We start from the raw sequence: 17,848 nt of genomic DNA on the forward strand, positions 1-17,848 counted from the left end.
CTTTAAGGTAGACGCGCTCACTGCGTTCTAAAGTGAGAGGGGAGGCGGGACTTGGGAGATAGCCACGCCCACTGCGTGTTAAAGATACAGAGGCAGGGCTCTTTCGTGTGATGGCACGCCCCCTTCGGCGATAGCCACGCCCATTGAGAGTTAAAGATAGAGAGGCGGGTCTTTGGAGCAAGGGCACGCCCCCTTGAACTATAGCCACGCCCACTGCGTGCTGAAGACACGGCCTTGGTGCGAGGCCACACCCCCTTGGGTGATAGTCACGCCTATTTCGTGGTAAAGATGCAGGCGAGGCGGGGCTCTGGCGAGAAGACACGCCCCCTTGAGCGAGAGGCCACGCCCACTGGCTGTCGCATATGGGGACTTTTCAGCTTGGGCGCGCCGGTTTGTGCGGTAGCCACGCCCACTTCGTGGTGAGGATAGCGGAGGGCGTGGCTTTGCCGCTAGGACACGCCCCTGCGCTGTTGCCGCGCCCACCTCCTATAGCTGGTAAGGGTTTTCGCACTTGGAAGTGGCCACGCCCACTGCGTGCACGGGCAACGCCCACAGAAAGGCGGGGACACACGCAATCAGGATAGGCCACGCCCACTGCCTATACCTGCATGGGAACGCCCCCTCTGCCATTAGGCCACGCTTCCGACCCCACAGGACACGCCCCCGCAAGCCTGGCCACGCCCCCGTCCCGCTAGGCTCTCGGTGACCCCGGTGGCTCAAGCCACTCCCCTTTCCCTCAGGCCGCGCCCATTGGCCATGGCCGGCAATGACTGGGCAGGGCCGCGTCACCTGGTCCCGCCCCTCCCGCTTGGGACACGCCTATTTTCTCTGTTGGCCCCGCCCCTTTCCTTGCCGACGGCGACTCGTAACCACGCCCATTTTACCACGCCCCTACGCCAAACCACGCCTTCTTCCTGATTTAGCGCGGCCGCCGCTACGCGCATGCGCCGAGCCCACCGCGCAGCCGCCTCTGCGCATGCGCGCTTCCCTTCCCCGTTTTTCCCGCGCTGCCGCTCCTCTCCCGTTATCTTTCCCCGTTATCTCCTCCCGTTCTCCGTCCCCGTTCCCGTTCTCCCGCCCCGCCCAGCGGCGGGATCCCCTCCCCCGGGCAGCGGCGGCGGAAGGCGGAAGCGCGGCGGGCGGGGGCGTGGCCGGTGCCCGTGACCCGCGCCCACGTGTTCGGCGGCGCACGCGGAGCCGCCACCATGGAGCAGGTCCGGGGGTGACCGGGCAGGGGGGGGGGACACGGCGGGGTCGTCATGGCAACGGGGAGGGAGGGATGGAGGGAGGGATGGAGGGAGGGAGGGAGGGAGGGATGGAGGGAGGGAGGGATGGAGGGAGGGTTGGCATGGCCGCGGGGAGGCTGGGCTGCTCCCGGTGAGGGGGGAGCGGGGAATTCCAGAGGGTCCGGCCTGGGGTCCGTGAGGGGGGAATTTGACCTCCCGAAGGGAGGGATCTACCGATGATCTACCGATGATCTACCGATGATCTACCGATGAGGTGGGGGATCCCGTGATCGGGGGTCTCCGCTCTGCTCTCCGTGAGACCGGGAATTTGAGGGCGTTTGGCCTTTTCCTGAGGAGAAACAGCCGGAGTCCCGCTGAGGGGATCCGGCCCCGTGTCCCGGAGGGGGGGTTTGGGGATTTGAGGGGGATTTGGGAATTTGAGGGGGGATTTGGGAATTTGAGGGGGGATTTGGGAATTTGGGGGGGAATTTGGGCTCCTGAGGGGAAAATTTGGGAATTTGAGGGGGAATTTGGGCTCCTGAGGGGGAATTTGGGAATTTGAGGGGGGATTTGGGAATTTGAGGGGGAATTTGGGAATTTGAGGGGGAATTTGGGCTCCTGAGGGGGAATTTGGGAATTTGAGGGGGAATTTGGGAATTTGAGGGGGAATTTGGGCTCCTGAGGGGGGAATTTGGGAATTTGAGGGGAATTTGGGCTCTTGAGGGGGAATTTGGGAATTTGAGGGGGAATTTGGGCTCCTGAGGGGGAATTTGGGCTCCTGAGGGGGAATTTGGGAATTTGAGGGGGAATTTGGGACTTTGAGGGAGAATTTGGGAATTTGAGGGGAAATTTGGGAATTTGAGGGGGAATTTGGGCTCCTGAGGGGGAATTTGGGAATTTGAGGGGAAATTTGGGAATTTGAGGGGGGATTTGGGCTCCTGAGGGGGAATTTGGGCTCCTGAGGGGGGAATTTGGGAATTTGAGGGGGAATTTGGGCTCCTGAGGGGGAATTTGGGAATTTGAGGGGGAATTTGGGAATTTGAGGGGGAATTTGGGACTTTGAGGGGAATTTGGGCTCCGGAGGGGTCCCCGCAGTTCGGGGGGGGCTTTGGGGTCCCCTCCGGAGCCCAGACCCGGTGCGGCTGGATCGGGAATTTCCGGGGGATCCATCCTGGTGTTCGTGGGGCTCAGGGGATTTGGGGGGGCTGGCCTGGTTCTGTGGGACACCCCAAAACCTGCGGGTCCCCCCGTGTCCCCATTAGTGTCCCCATTAGTGTCCCCATTATTGTCCCCTTTGTGTCCCCATTATTGTCCCCTTTGTGTCCCCATTAGTGTCCCCCCGTGTCCCCATTATTGTCCCCTTTGTGTCCCCATTAGTGTCCCCATTAGTGTCCCCCCGTGTCCCCATTAGTGTCCCCATTAGTGTCCCCATTAGTGTCCCCATTAGTGTCCCCATTAGTGTCCCTCCGTGTCCCCATTAGTGTCCCCATTAGTGTCCCCCCCGTGTCCCCTTTGTGTCCCCATTAGTGTCCCTATTAGTGTCCCCCCGTGTCCCCATTAGTGTCCCCATTAGTGTCCCCATTAGTGTCCCCCCGTGTCCCCATTAGTGTCCCCGTTAGTGTCCCCATTAGTGTCCCCCCCGTGTCCCCATTAGTGTCCCCATTAGTGTCCCCATTAGTGTCCCCATTAGTGTCCCCATTAGTGTCCCCCCCGTGTCCCCATTAGTGTCCCCCCTGTGTCCCCATTAGTGTCCCCATTAGTGTCCCCATTAGTGTCCCCCCCGTGTCCCCCCTCTGTCCCCCCCGTGTCCCCATTAGTGTCCCCCCCGTGTCCCCCCTCTGTCCCCCCCGTGTCCCCATTAGTGTCCCCCCCGTGTCCCCATTAGTGTCCCCATTAGTGTCCCCATTAGTGTCCCCCCGTGTCCCCTTTGTGTCCCCATTAGTGTCCCCATTAGTGTCCCCCCCGTGTCCCCTTTGTGTCCCCATTAGTGTCCCCCCGTGTCCCCATTAGTGTCCCCCCTCTGTCCCCCCTGTGTCCCCATTAGTGTCCCCCCCGTGTCCCCATTAGTGTCCCCATTAGTGTCCCCCCTGTGTCCCCATTAGTGTCCCCATTAGTGTCCCCATTAGTGTCCCCATTAGTGTCCCCCCGTGTCCCCATTAGTGTCCCCATTAGTGTCCCCATTAGTGTCCCCCCGTGTCCCCATTAGTGTCCCCATTAGTGTCCCCATTAGTGTCCCCCCGTGTCCCCATTAGTGTCCCCATTAGTGTCCCCCCGTGTCCCCATTAGTGTCCCCGTTAGTGTCCCCATTAGTGTCCCCCCCGTGTCCCCTTTGTGTCCCCATTAGTGTCCCCATTAGTGTCCCCATTAGTGTCCCCATTAGTGTCCCCATTAGTGTCCCCATTAGTGTCCCCCCGTGTCCCCATTAGTGTCCCCATTAGTGTCCCCATTAGTGTCCCCATTAGTGTCCCCATTAGTGTCCCCCCGTGTCCCCATTAGTGTCCCCATTAGTGTCCCCCCGTGTCCCCATTATTGTCCCCTTTGTGTCCCCATTAGTGTCCCCATTAGTGTCCCCCCGTGTCCCCATTAGTGTCCCCATTAGTGTCCCCATTAGTGTCCCCATTAGTGTCCCCCCGTGTCCCCATTAGTGTCCCCATTAGTGTCCCCATTAGTGTCCCCCCTGTGTCCCCATTAGTGTCCCCATTAGTGTCCCCCCTGTGTCCCCTTTGTGTCCCCATTAGTGTCCCCATTAGTGTCCCCATTAGTGTCCCCCCGTGTCCCCTTTGTGTCCCCATTAGTGTCCCCATTAGTGTCCCCATTAGTGTCCCCCCCGTGTCCCCATTAGTGTCCCCCCCGTGTCCCCATTAGTGTCCCCATTAGTGTCCCCCCCGTGTCCCCATTAGTGTCCCCATTAGTGTCCCCCCTGTGTCCCCATTAGTGTCCCCCCCGTGTCCCCATTAGTGTCCCCATTAGTGTCCCCCCGTGTCCCCATTAGTGTCCCCATTAGTGTCCCCCCCGTGTCCCCCCCGTGTCCCCATTAGTGTCCCCATTAGTGTCCCCATTAGTGTCCCCCCATGTCCCCATTAGTGTCCCCCCGTGTCCCCTTTGTGTCCCCATTAGTGTCCCCATTAGTGTCCCCCCCGTGTCCCCATTAGTGTCCCCCCCGTGTCCCCATTAGTGTCCCCATTAGTGTCCCCCCGTGTCCCCATTAGTGTCCCCATTAGTGTCCCCATTAGTGTCCCCCCCGTTTCCCCCCCGTGTCCCCATTAGTGTCCCCCCGTGTCCCCATTAGTGTCCCCATTAGTGTCCCCATTAGTGTCCCCCCGTGTCCCCATTAGTGTCCCCCCCGTGTCCCCCCTCTGTCCCCCCTGTGTCCCCATTAGTGTCCCCCCGTGTCCCCATTAGTGTCCCCATTAGTGTCCCCCCCGTGTCCCCATTAGTGTCCCCATTAGTGTCCCCCCCGTGTCCCCCCTCTGTCCCCCCTGTGTCCCCATTAGTGTCCCCCTGTGTCCCCATTAGTGTCCCCCCGTGTCCCCATTAGTGTCCCCATTAGTGTCCCCATTAGTGTCCCCATTAGTGTCCCCATTAGTGTCCCCCCGTGTCCCCATTAGTGTCCCCCCCGTGTCCCCATTAGTGTCCCCATTAGTGTCCCCCCCGTGTCCCCATTAGTGTCCCCATTAGTGTCCCCATTAGTGTCCCCCCGTGTCCCCATTAGTGTCCCCCCCGTGTCCCCCCTCTGTCCCCCCCGTGTCCCCATTAGTGTCCCCATTAGTGTCCCCATTAGTGTCCCCCCCGTGTCCCCATTAGTGTCCCCCCCGTGTCCCCCCTCTGTCCCCCCCGTGTCCCCATTAGTGTCCCCCCCGTGTCCCCATTAGTGTCCCCATTAGTGTCCCCATTAGTGTCCCCCCGTGTCCCCTTTGTGTCCCCATTAGTGTCCCCATTAGTGTCCCCCCCGTGTCCCCTTTGTGTCCCCATTAGTGTCCCCATTAGTGTCCCCCCCGTGTCCCCATTAGTGTCCCCCCGTGTCCCCATTAGTGTCCCCATTAGTGTCCCCCCGTGTCCCCATTAGTGTCCCCCCCGTGTCCCCATTAGTGTCCCCCCGTGTCCCCATTAGTGTCCCCCCCGTGTCCCCATTAGTGTCCCCATTAGTGTCCCCATTAGTGTCCCCCCTGTGTCCCCTTTGTGTCCCCATTAGTGTCCCCATTAGTGTCCCCATTAGTGTCCCCCCCGTGTCCCCATTAGTGTCCCCATTAGTGTCCCCATTAGTGTCCCCATTAGTGTCCCCCCCGTGTCCCCATTAGTGTTCCCCCCGTGTCCCCATTAGTGTCCCCATTAGTGTCCCCCCCGTGTCCCCATTAGTGTCCCCCCCGTGTCCCCATTAGTGTCCCCATTAGTGTCCCCATTAGTGTCCCCCCCGTGTCCCCATTAGTGTCCCCCCCGTGTCCCCTTTGTGTCCCCATTAGTGTCCCCCCTGTGTCCCCATTAGTGTCCCCCCCGTGTCCCCATTAGTGTCCCCATTAGTGTCCCCATTAGTGTCCCCATTAGTGTCCCCATTAGTGTCCCCCCCGTGTCCCCATTAGTGTCCCACCTGTGTCCCCATTAGTGTCCCCATTAGTGTCCCCCCGTGTCCCCATTAGTGTCCCCATTAGTGTCCCCCCATGTCCCCATTAGTGTCCCCCCGTGTCCCCATTAGTGTCCCCCCCGTGTCCCCATTAGTGTCCCCCCCGTGTCCCCATTAGTGTCCCCATTAGTGTCCCCCCCGTGTCCCCATTAGTGTCCCCATTAGTGTCCCCCCGTGTCCCCATTAGTGTCCCCCCCGTGTCCCCATTAGTGTCCCCATTAGTGTCCCCATTAGTGTCCCCATTAGTGTCCCCCCTGTGTCCCCATTAGTGTCCCCATTAGTGTCCCCATTAGTGTCCCCATTAGTGTCCCCCCTGTGTCCCCATTAGTGTCCCCATTAGTGTCCCCATTAGTGTCCCCATTAGTGTCCCCCCTGTGTCCCCATTAGTGTCCCCATTAGTGTCCCCCCGTGTCCCCATTAGTGTCCCCATTAGTGTCCCCATTAGTGTCCCCCCCGTGTCCCCCCCGTGTCCCCATTAGTGTCCCCATTAGTGTCCCCCCCGTGTCCCCTTTGTGTCCCCATTAGTGTCCCCCCGTGTCCCCATTAGTGTCCCCATTAGTGTCCCCCCCTGTTCCCATTAGTGTCCCCATTAGTGTCCCCATTAGTGTCCCCCCCGTGTCCCCATTAGTGTCCCCATTAGTGTCCCCATTAGTGTCCCCCCCGTGTCCCCATTAGTGTTCCCCCCGTGTCCCCCCGTGTCCCCATTAGTGTCCCCCCCGTGTCCCCAGTAGTGTCCCCATTAGTGTCCCCATTAGTGTCCCCATTAGTGTCCCCATTAGTGTCCCCCCCGTGTCCCCATTAGTGTCCCCCCCGTGTCCCCATTAGTGTCCCCATTAGTGTCCCCATTAGTGTCCCCCCCGTGTCCCCATTAGTGTCCCCATTAGTGTCCCCATTAGTGTCCCCATTAGTGTCCCCCCTGTGTCCCCATTAGTGTCCCCCCCGTGTCCCCATTAGTGTCCCCATTAGTGTCCCCCCCGTGTCCCCCCTGTGTCCCCATTAGTGTCCCCCCCGTGTCCCCATTAGTGTCCCCCCCGTGTCCCCATTAGTGTCCCCCTGTGTCCCCATTAGTGTCCCCATTAGTGTCCCCCCCGTGTCCCCATTATTGTCCCCTTTGTGTCCCCATTAGTGTCCCCATTAGTGTCCCCATTAGTATCCCCCCCGTGTCCCCATTAGTGTCCCCCCTCTGTCCCCCCTCTGTCCCCCTCTCTGTCCCCCCCGTGTCCCCCCCGTGTCCCCCCCGTGTCCCCCCCTCTGTCCCCCCCTTTGTCCCCCCCGTGTCCCCCCTCCGTGTGACCCGTGCCGTGTCCCTCAGGCCAGCCCGTCCGGCGTGGTCTCCGAGCACTCGGAGAGCGAGGAGAGCGTTTATTCCGGCCTCGAGGACTCGGCCAGCGACGGAGAATCCTCCGGGAATGACCCCGACCACCACGAGGAAGAGGAGGATGAGGAGGATGAGGATGAGGATGAGGATGAGGATGAGGATGAGGATGATGAGGAGGAAGAAGCCCCCGGCAGCCCCCCAGCTCCTCACACACAGGTGAGGCCTCACCTGCGACCCCGCCCCGGATTTCGGCAGCTCCCCGCTCCAAAATCCCTGGGATTCTCCAGCCGCCCTCCGAAATCCCGGGATACACCCGGCCCCGATCCCGTTTTCCAGGAGGAGGAGGAGGAGGAGTTGAGCCTGTCGCGGGCGGAATTGTGGGGGAAAAAAAACAAACTCCAAAGTTAAACTTCCCGGCGGCTTTTCCCAGTTTTCCCAGAGGGGTTTTGATTTTTTCTGGGAGAGCTGCAGAGGGATTTGGGATGAGGGGAAACGGGGAATGGCTTCCCAGGGGAAATCCGGGGAATTTGGGGATGGAATTCCCAGAGAATGCCAGGGCTGGCCCACGGTGCTCGGAAGAGCAGGAGGTGTCCCGCGGGAGTGGGATGATCCCGAAAATCCCCTCCGTTCCCAAATCCCAAATCCCAGGATTCCGAGACTGGATCAGGGTGCCATTCCCTGATCCCAAAATCCCAAAATCCCAAATCCCAGAGCTGCCGTTCCCTGATCCCAGATCCCAAAATCCCAAATCCCAAATCCCAGATCCCAAATCCCAGAGCTGCCATTCCCTGATCCCAAAATCCCAAATCCCAAATCGCAGAGCTGCCATTCCCTGATCCCAAAATCCCAAATCCCAAATCCCAGAGCTGCCGTTCCCTGATCCCAGATCCCAAATCCCAAATCCCAGAGCTGCCGTTCCCTGATCCCAGATCCCAAAATCCCAAATCCCAAATCCCAGAGCTGCCGTTCCCTGATCCCAAATCCCAAATCCCAAATCCCAGAGCTGCCGTTCCCTGATCCCAAAATCCCAAATCCCAAATCCCAGAGCTGCCGTTCCCTGATCCCAAAATCCCAAATCCCAAATCCCAGAGCTGCCGTTCCCTGATCCCAAATCCCAAAATCCCAAATCCCAAATCCCAGAGCTGCCGTTCCCTGATCCCAAATCCCAAATCCCAGAGCTGCCGTTCCCTGATCCCAAATCCCAAATCCCAAATCCCAGAGCTGCCGTTCCCTGATCCCAAATCCCAAATCCCAAATCCCAAATCCCAAATCCCAGAGCTGCCGTTCCCTGATCCCAAATCCCAAATCCCAAATCCCAAATCCCAAATCCCAGAGCTGCCGTTCCCTGATCCCAAAATCCCAAATCCCAAATCCCAAATCCCAGAGCTGCCGTTCCCTGATCCCAGATCCCAAATCCCAAATCCCAAATCCCAGAGCTGCCGTTCCCTGATCCCAAATCCCAAATCCCAAATCCCAAATCCCAGAGCTGCCGTTCCCTGATCCCAAATCCCAGATCCCAAATCCCAAATCCCAAATCCCAGAGCTGCCGTTCCCTGATCCCAAAATCCCAAAATCCCAAATCCCAGAGCTGCCTTTCCCTGATCCCAAATCCCAAATCCCAAATCCCAGAGCTGCCGTTCCCTGATCCCAAATCCCAAATCCCAAATCCCAGAGCTGCCGTTCCCTGATCCCAAATCCCAAATCCCAAATCCCAGAGCTGCCGTTCCCTGATCCCAAATCCCAAATCCCAAATCCCAGAGCTGCCGTTCCCTGATCCCAAAATCCCAAAATCCCAAATCCCAGAGCTGCCTTTCCCTGATCCCAAATCCCAAATCCCAAATCCCAGAGCTGCCATTCCCTGATCCCAAATCCCAAATCCCAAATCCCAAATCCCAGAGCTGCCGTTCCCTGATCCCAGATCCCAAATCCCAAATCCCAGAGCTGCCGTTCCCTGATCCCAAAATCCCAAATCCCAAATCCCAAATCCCAAATCCCAGAGCTGCCGTTCCCTGATCCCAAATCCCAAATCCCAAATCCCAAATCCCAGAGCTGCCGTTCCCTGATCCCAAAATCCCAAATCCCAAATCCCAGAGCTGCCGTTCCCTGATCCCAAAATCCCAAAATCCCAAATCCCAAATCCCAGAGCTGCCGTTCCCTGATCCCAAAATCCCAAATCCCAAATCCCAAATCCCAGAGCTGCCGTTCCCTGATCCCAAATCCCAAATCCCAAATCCCAAATCCCAGAGCTGCCGTTCCCTGATTCCAAAATCCCAAATCCCAAATCCCAGAGCTGCCGTTCCCTGATCCCAAAATCCCAAATCCCAAATCCCAGAGCTGCCGTTCCCTGATCCCAGATCCCAAATCCCAAATCCCAAATCCCAGAGCTGCCGTTCCCTGATCCCAAAATCCCAAATCCCAAATCCCAGAGCTGCCGTTCCCTGATCCCAAATCCCAAATCCCAAATCCCAAATCCCAGAGCTGCCGTTCCCTGATCCCAAATCCCAAATCCCAAATCCCAGAGCTGCCGTTCCCTGATCCCAAAATCCCAAATCCCAAATCCCAGAGCTGCCGATCCCAAATCCCAAATCCCAAATCCCAAATCCCAAATCCCAGAGCTGCCGTTCCCTGATCCCAAAATCCCAAATCCCAAATCCCAAATCCCAGAGCTGCCGTTCCCTGATCCCAAATCCCAAATCCCAAATCCCAAATCCCAAATCCCAGAGCTGCCGTTCCCTGATCCCAGATCCCAAAATCCCAGATCCCAAATCCCAGAGCTGCCGTTCCCTGATCCCAAATCCCAAATCCCAAATCCCAGAGCTGCCATTCCCTGATCCCAAATCCCAAATCCCAAATCCCAGAGCTGCCGTTCCCTGATCCCAAATCCCAAATCCCAAATCCCAAATCCCAGAGCTGCCGTTCCCTGATCCCAAAATCCCAAATCCCAAATCCCAGAGCTGCCGTTCCCTGATCCCAAATCCCAAATCCCAAATCCCAGAGCTGCCGTTCCCTGATCCCAAATCCCAAATCCCAAATCCCAAATCCCAAATCCCAGAGCTGCCGTTCCCTGATCCCAAAATCCCAAATCCCAAATCCCAAATCCCAGAGCTGCCGTTCCCTGATCCCAGATCCCAAAATCCCAAATCCCAAATCCCAGAGCTGCCGTTCCCTGATCCCAGATCCCAAAATCCCAAATCCCAGAGCTGCCGTTCCCTGATCCCAAATCCCAAATCCCAAATCCCAGAGCTGCCGTTCCCTGATCCCAAAATCCCAAATCCCAAATCCCAGAGCTGCCGTTCCCTGATCCCAAATCCCAAATCCCGTTGCTGCTTTCCTCATCCTGGAAAAAACCTCGGGAGTTGTTTAACTCTTCCCTTTCCCCCTTGGGATTTGGTGGCCGGAAAACCGGGATTTGTGCCCGGAAAACCGGGATTTGGTGGCCGGAAAACCGGGATCTGTGCCCGGAAAACCGGGATCTGTGCCCGGAAAACCGGGATTTGGTGGCCGGAAAACCGGGATTTGGTGGCCGGAAAACCGGGATCTGTGCCTGGAGAGCTGGGATGTTTTTTCTTTTCCCGGGATGTTCCCAAACATTTATCGGGATGTTCCCAAACTTTCAGATGGAACTGGGACAGACTGGGATGGACTGGGACAGACTGGGATGAACTGGGACAGACTGGGATGGACTGGGATGGAACTGGGACAGACTGGGATGGACTGGGACAGACTGGGATGGAACTGGGAGGGAACTGGGACAGACTGGGATGGACTGGGACAGACTGGGATGAACTGGGACAGACTGGGATGAACTGGGACAGACTGGGATGGAACTGGGAGGGAACTGGGACAGACTGGGATGGACTGGGATGGAACTGGGATAGACTGGGATGGACTGGGACAGACTGGGATGGACTGGGACAGACTGGGATGAACTGGGACAGACTGGGATGGAACTGGGAGGGAACTGGGACAGACTGGGATGGAACTGGGACAGACTGATAGAACTGGGACAGACTGGGATGAACTGGGACAGACTGGGATGGACTGGGACAGACTGGGATGGACTGGGACGGACTGGGATGGAACTGGGACAGAACTGGGACAGAACTGGGACAGACTGGGATGGACTGGGATGGAACTGGGACGGACTGGGATGGAACTGGGACAGAACTGGGACAGAACTGGGACAGACTGGGATGGACTGGGACAGACTGGGATGGACTGGGATGGAACTGGGACAGACTGGGATGGACTGGGACAGACTGGGATGGAACTGGGATGGACTGGGACGGACTGGGATGGACTGGGACAGACTGGGATGGACTGGGACAGACTGGGATGGAACTGGGACAGACTGGGATGGAACTGGGACAGACTGGGATGGAACTGGGATGGAACTGGGACAGACTGGGATGGACTGGGACAGACTGGGATGGACTGGGACAGACTGGGATGGAACTGGGACAGACTGGGATGGACTGGGATGGACTGGGACAGACTGGGATGGAACTGGGATGGAACTGGGACAGACTGGGATGGACTGGGACAGACTGGGATGGACTGGGACAGACTGGGATGGAACTGGGACAGACTGGGATGGACTGGGACAGACTGGGATGGACTGGGACAGACTGGGATGGAACTGGGACAGACTGGGATGGACTGGGACAGACTGGGATGGACTGGGACAGACTGGGATGGAACTGGGACAGACTGGGATGGACTGGGACAGACTGGGATGGACTGGGACAGACTGGGATGAACTGGGACAGACTGGGATGGAACTGGGACAGACTGGGATGAACTGGGACAGACTGGGATGGAACTGGGATGGAACTGGGACAGACTGGGATGAACTGGGACAGACTGGGATGGACTGGGACAGACTGGGATGAACTGGGACAGACTGGGATGGAACTGGGATGGAACTGGGACAGACTGGGATGGAACTGGGACAGACTGGGATGAACTGGGACAGACTGGGATGGAACTGGGATGGAACTGGGACAGACTGATAGAACTGGGACAGACTGGGATGAACTGGGACATACTGGGATGGACTGGGACAGACTGGGATGGACTGGGACAGACTGGGATGGACTGGGACGGACTGGGATGGAACTGGGACAGAACTGGGACAGACTGGGATGGACTGGGACAGACTGGGATGGAACTGGGATGGACTGGGACGGACTGGGACAGACTGGGATGGACTGGGACGGACTGGGATGGAACTGGGACAGAACTGGGACAGACTGGGATGGACTGGGACAGACTGGGATGGAACTGGGATGGACTGGGACGGACTGGGACGGACTGGGATGGACTGGGACAGACTGGGATGGACTGGGACAGACTGGGATGGAACTGGGACAGACTGGGATGGACTGGGACAGACTGGGATGGACTGGGACAGACTGGGATGGAACTGGGAGGGAACTGGGAGTGCCTGGCCGGAATTCCAGCGCTCCGTTTGCCCTTTTCCCTTTTTCCCTTTTTTTTCCCTTTTCTTCCCTTTTTTTCCTTTTTTCCCCTTTCCCCCTTTTTTCAAAAATTCCAAACCAGGAATTCCCGGCAGGAATCCCATCCCAAAAATCCCCAATTTTCCATCCAAAACCATTCCCTGTTTTCCTGCATCCCAAAAATCCCAACCAGGAATTCCCAGCAGGAATCCCATCCCAAAAATTCCCAATTTTCCATCCAAAACCATTCCCTGTTTTCCTGCATCCCAAAATCCAAATCAGGAATTCCCGGCAGGAATCCCATCCCAAAAATTCCCAATTTTCCATCCAAAACCATTCCCTGTTTTCCTGCATCCCAAAATCCAAATCAGGAATTCCCAGCAGGAATCCCATCCCAAAAATCCCCAATTTTCCATCCAAAACCATTCCCTGTTTTCCTGCATCCCAAAAATCCCAACCAAGAATTCCTGGCAGGAATCCCATCCCAAAAATTCCCAATTTTCCATCCAAAACCATTCCCTGTTTTCCTGCATCCCAAAATCCCTATCAGGAATTCCCGGCAGGAATCCCATCCCAAAAATCCCCAATTTTCCATCCAAAACCATTCCCATGTTCTCCTGCATCCCAAAAATCCCAAATCAGGAATTCCCGGCAGGAATCCCATCCCAAAAATTCCCGGCGGGAATTCCGGGTGACGGAATCTCACCGGGATTGAGTTTTTTTTTCTCCCGGTTTTTCCCAGGCCGCGGGAATTCCTGGGAAGAGGAAAACGCTGGGAGACGATTCCCCCTTGGAATTGCAGCGGGATCTGCTCGTCCCCGACGAGTACGCGCAGGACAGCTCCGATGAGGAGGTGGGAGCCGACGGAATTCCGGGAATTCGGCGCCGTTATCCCGGGATCGGAGAGCGCAGCTGGGAAGAGGCTGGGGGGGATCGTTCCGAGGAAAAGTGGGATGGGAGGGATCCGGAGGGAGCCCAGGGCGGGAATTCCCGTTCCCGGCGGGATAAATCCTTGGAATTGTGACACTCGGAGAGGTCCAGGTGGGATTTTTGGGAATATTCCCCTGGAATTCCCAATGGATAAATCCTTGGAATTGTGACACTGGGAGATGTCCAGGCGGGATTTTTGGGAATATTCCCCCGGAATTCCCATTCCTGGTGGATAAATCCTGGAATTGTGACACTCGGAGAGGTCCAGGTGGGATTTTCGGGAATATTCCCCCGGAATTCCCATTCCCAGCGGGATAAATCCTTGGAATTGTGACACTCGGAGAGGTCCAGGTGGGATTTTTGGGAATATTCCTCTGGAATTCCCATTCCCAGCGGGATAAATCCTTGGAATTGTGACACTCGGAGATGTCCAGGTGGGATTTTTGGGAATATTCCTCTGGAATTCCCGTTCCCAACAGGATAAATCCTTGGAATTGTGACACTCAGGGGTGTCCAGGTGGGATTTTTGGGAATATTCCTCTGGAATTCCCAATAGATAAATCCTTGGAATTGTGACACTGGGAGATGTCCAGGCGGGATTTTCGGGAATATTCCCCCGGAATTCCCATTCCTGGTGGATAAATCCTAGAATTGTGACACTCGGAGAGGTCCAGGTGGGATTTTTGGGAATATTCCTCTGGAATTCCCGTTCCCAACAGGATAAATCCTTGGAATTGTGACACTCGGGTGTCCAGGTGGGATTTTTGGGAATATTCCCCTGGAATTCCCGTTCCCGGCGGGATAAATCCTTGGAATTGTGATGCTCAGTGGTGTTCAGGTCAGAAGTTTTGGGAATATTCCCCTGGAATTCCCAATGGATAAATCCTTGGAATTGTGACACTCAGGTGGGATTTTTGGGAATATTCCTCTGGAATTCCCATTCCTGGTGGGATAAATCCTGGAATTGTGACACTCGGGTGTCCAGGTGGGATTTTGGGAATATTCCCCTGGAATTCCCGTTCCCAATGGATAAATCCTTGGAATTGTGACTCTTGGAGAGGTCCAGGTGGGATTTTTGGGAATATTCCTCTGGAATTCCCGTTCCCGGCGGGATAAATCCTTGGAATTGTGACACTCAGGTGGAATTTTCGGGAATATTCCCCCGGAACGATCCCTGAGGGAATGTGGGGAAAAGCTCGGGCAGGAATTCCCGGGATTCCCGAGCTGCCGGTGGGGGGAGCGCTGATCCCGCCGATCCCGGCCCTGAGGCCATTCCAGGCATTTTGTTCCTTCCCTCTTCCCAAAAAAACCCGGCGCCGCGCCGGAAAACCCGGCCTGGGGCTCCGCATCCCGGATTTGGGAATTTCCTCCGGCCCGTCCCCGGTTTTTTGGGAATTTGCTCCGTCCTATCCCGGTTTTTTGGGAATTTGCTCCGTCCTATCCCGGTTTTTTGGGAATTTGCTCCGTCCTGTCCCGTTTTTTTGGGAATTTCCTCTCTCCTATCCTGGTTGTTTGGGAATTTGCTCCGTCCTGTCTCGGGTTTTTTGGGAATTTGCTCCATCCCATCCCAGATTTTGGGAATTTGCTCCGTCCTGTCTCGGGTTTTTTGGGAATTTGCTCCATCCCATCCCAGATTTTGGGAATTTGCTCCGTCCCATCCCGTTTTTTTGGGAATTTGCTCCGTTCCTATCCCGGTTTTTTGGGAATTTGCTCCGTTCTGTCCCGGTTTTTTGGGAATTTGCTCCGTTCCTATCCCAGTTTTTTGGGAATTTGCTCCGTCCTGTCCCGTTTTTTTGGGAATTTCCTCTCTCCTATCCTGGTTGTTTGGGAATTTGCTCCGTCCTGTCTCGGGTTTTTTGGGAATTTGCTCCATCCCATCCCGTTTTTTTGGGAATTTGCTCCGTTCCTATCCCGGTTTTTTGGGAATTTGCTCCGTTCCTATCCTGGTTTTTTTGGGAATTTGCTCCGTCCCATCCCAGATTTTGGGAATTTTCTCCATCCTGTCCTGTTGTTTTTTGGGAATTTGCTCCGTCCCATCCTGGTTTTTTCGGGAATTTGCTCCGTCCTGTCCCGGTTTTTTGGGAATTTGCTCCGTCCCGTCCTGTTGTCTTTTGGGAATTTGCTCCATCCCATCCCAGATTTTGGGAATTTGCTCCGTTCCTATCCTGGTTTTTTTGGGAATTTGCTCCGTCCCATCCCAGTATTTTGGGAATTGGCTCCGTCCCGTCCTGTTGTTTTTTGGGAATTTGCTCCGTTCCTATCCCGGTTTTGGGAATTTGCTCCGTCCCGTCCTGTTGTTTTTCGGGAATTTGCTCCGTCCCATCCTGGTTTTTTCGGGAATTTGCTCCGTCCCGTCCTGGTTTTTGGGAATGCTCCTTCCTATCCTGTGGTTTTTTGGAAATTTTGGGATTTGAAAATCCTCAAAATCCTTTGGAACTCTGGGAATGGCCTCAGGGGAAGGCGGGGTTGGGATTTTTGGGAATATTCCCCTGGAATTCTGTGCTGGGATGGAATTTCCAGGTGGGAAATTCCCTGGATTTCTGGGATTTGGGGCTGGAATTCCCTGGGATTGTGACACTCGGGGGTGTCCAGGTGGGATTTTTGGGAATATTCCCCTGGAATTCCCATTCCTGGTGGATAAATCCTGGAATTGTGACACTCGGAGAGGTCCAGGTGAGATTTTTGGGAATATTCCTCTGGAATTCCCGTTCCCGGCAGGATAAATCCTGGAATTGTGACACTCGGGTGTCCAGGCGGGATTTTTGGGAATATTCCCCCTGAATTCCCATTCCCGGCGGGATAAATCCTTGGAACTCTGACACTCAGGGATGTCCAGGTGGGATTTTTGGGAATATTCCCCTGGAATTTCCAATGGATAAATCTTTGGAATTGTGTCACTCGGAGGTGTTCAGGCGGGATTTTTGGGAATATTCCCCCGGAATTCCCATTCCCTATTGATAAATCCTTGGAGTTGTGACACTCTGAGAGGTTCAGGTGGGATTTTTGAGAACATTTCCCGGGAATTCCCATTCCCAGTGGCATAAATCCTGGAATCAAACACCGGGAGATATCCAGGTGGGATTTTCGGGAACATTCCCCCGGAATTCCCATTCCCGGCGGGATGAATCCCTGGAATTGTGACACCGGGAGATGTCCAGGCGGGATTTTCGGGAACATTCTCCCAGAATTCCCATTCCCAGCGGGATGAATCCCTGGAATCAAACACCGGGAGATGTCCAGGTGGGATTTTTGGGAATATTCTCCCGGAATTCCCATTCCCAGTGGGATGAATCCCTGGAATCAAACACCGGGAGATGTCCAGGTGGGATTTTCGGGAACATTCCCCCGGAATTCCCATTCCCAGCGGGATGAATCCCTGGAATTGTGACACCGGGAGATATCCAGGCGGGATTTTCGGGAACATCCCCCCGGGAAGCGCTCATTCCCGCCTTTCCCCACCCCCCCCGCGGGCCCGTCGTCTCAGAGCAGGCCGCTCCGCGCTGATCCCGGAATTCCCGGAATTCCCGGCTTTTCCCTGAATCCGCCGTTCCCCTCGGCGGGCTGCGGCACCTGCCTCCCTCCCTCCGCGCTCCGTCCTCCGGGTCTGGAAAAGCTCCGGGATTTGGGATGGCCGGGACAGGAATCCGGGATTTGGGATGGCCGGGACAGGATCCCGGGATTTGGGATGGCCGGGACAGGATCCCGGGATTTGGGATGGCCGGGACAGGAATCCGGGATTTGGGATGACACAGGGACACGATCCCGGGATTTGGGATGGCCGGGACAGGAATCCGGGATTTGGGATGGCCGGGACACGATCCCGGGATTTGGGATGACACAGGGACACGATCCCGGGATTTGGGATGGCGCAGACACGATCCCGGGATTTGGGATGGCCGGGACACGATCCCGGGATTTGGGACGGCGCAGACACGATCCCGGGATTTGGGATGGCGCAGATCCCGATCCCAGTGCCCTGGAATGACCCAGATCCCGATCCCAGTTTCCCAGACTGGTCATTCCCATTCCCATTCCCGTTCCCGTTCCCATTCCCGGCCGGATCCGAGCTGGACGCGCCGCGGCTGCCGACGGCCGGAAGCCGCCCGGGGGCTCCGTTTCCTCCCGGAATGAGAATTCCAGATGTCGGGATAATGGATGGACGGACGGAGGGACGAGGGCTCCGCTTCCTCCTCCTCCTCCTCCTCCTGCCCGAGGCTCCCGGCGGGATCCGGGATCCGGGCAGAATTCCAGGGAAAAGGAGGAGAGGAGGGATGGGGCAGCCGAGAGGGGAAACCGG

At 56.5% G+C, this 17,848-nt stretch overlaps 1 protein-coding gene across 1 annotated transcript; it reads left to right on the forward strand.

Annotated features, from left to right (window-relative positions):
* Positions 1-990: 990 nt before the first annotated feature.
* Positions 991-13,740, forward strand: LOC136305887 (nucleolin-like). The gene is made up of 3 exons (XM_066209205.1): positions 991-1,214; positions 7,157-7,378; positions 13,364-13,740. Exons 1-3 carry the CDS (start codon positions 1,206-1,208, stop codon positions 13,643-13,645), a joined length of 513 nt encoding a protein of 170 aa, XP_066065302.1. The 5' UTR covers positions 991-1,205; the 3' UTR covers positions 13,646-13,740.
* The last annotated feature ends 4,108 nt before the right edge of the window (positions 13,741-17,848 follow it).

The sequence above is a fragment of the Chamaea fasciata genome, unplaced genomic scaffold, assembly GCF_029207755.1.
Source record: "Chamaea fasciata isolate MVZ Bird 193981 ecotype frontalis unplaced genomic scaffold, bChaFas1.0.hap1 SCAF_748, whole genome shotgun sequence".
Taxonomy (NCBI): Eukaryota; Metazoa; Chordata; class Aves; order Passeriformes; family Sylviidae; genus Chamaea; species Chamaea fasciata.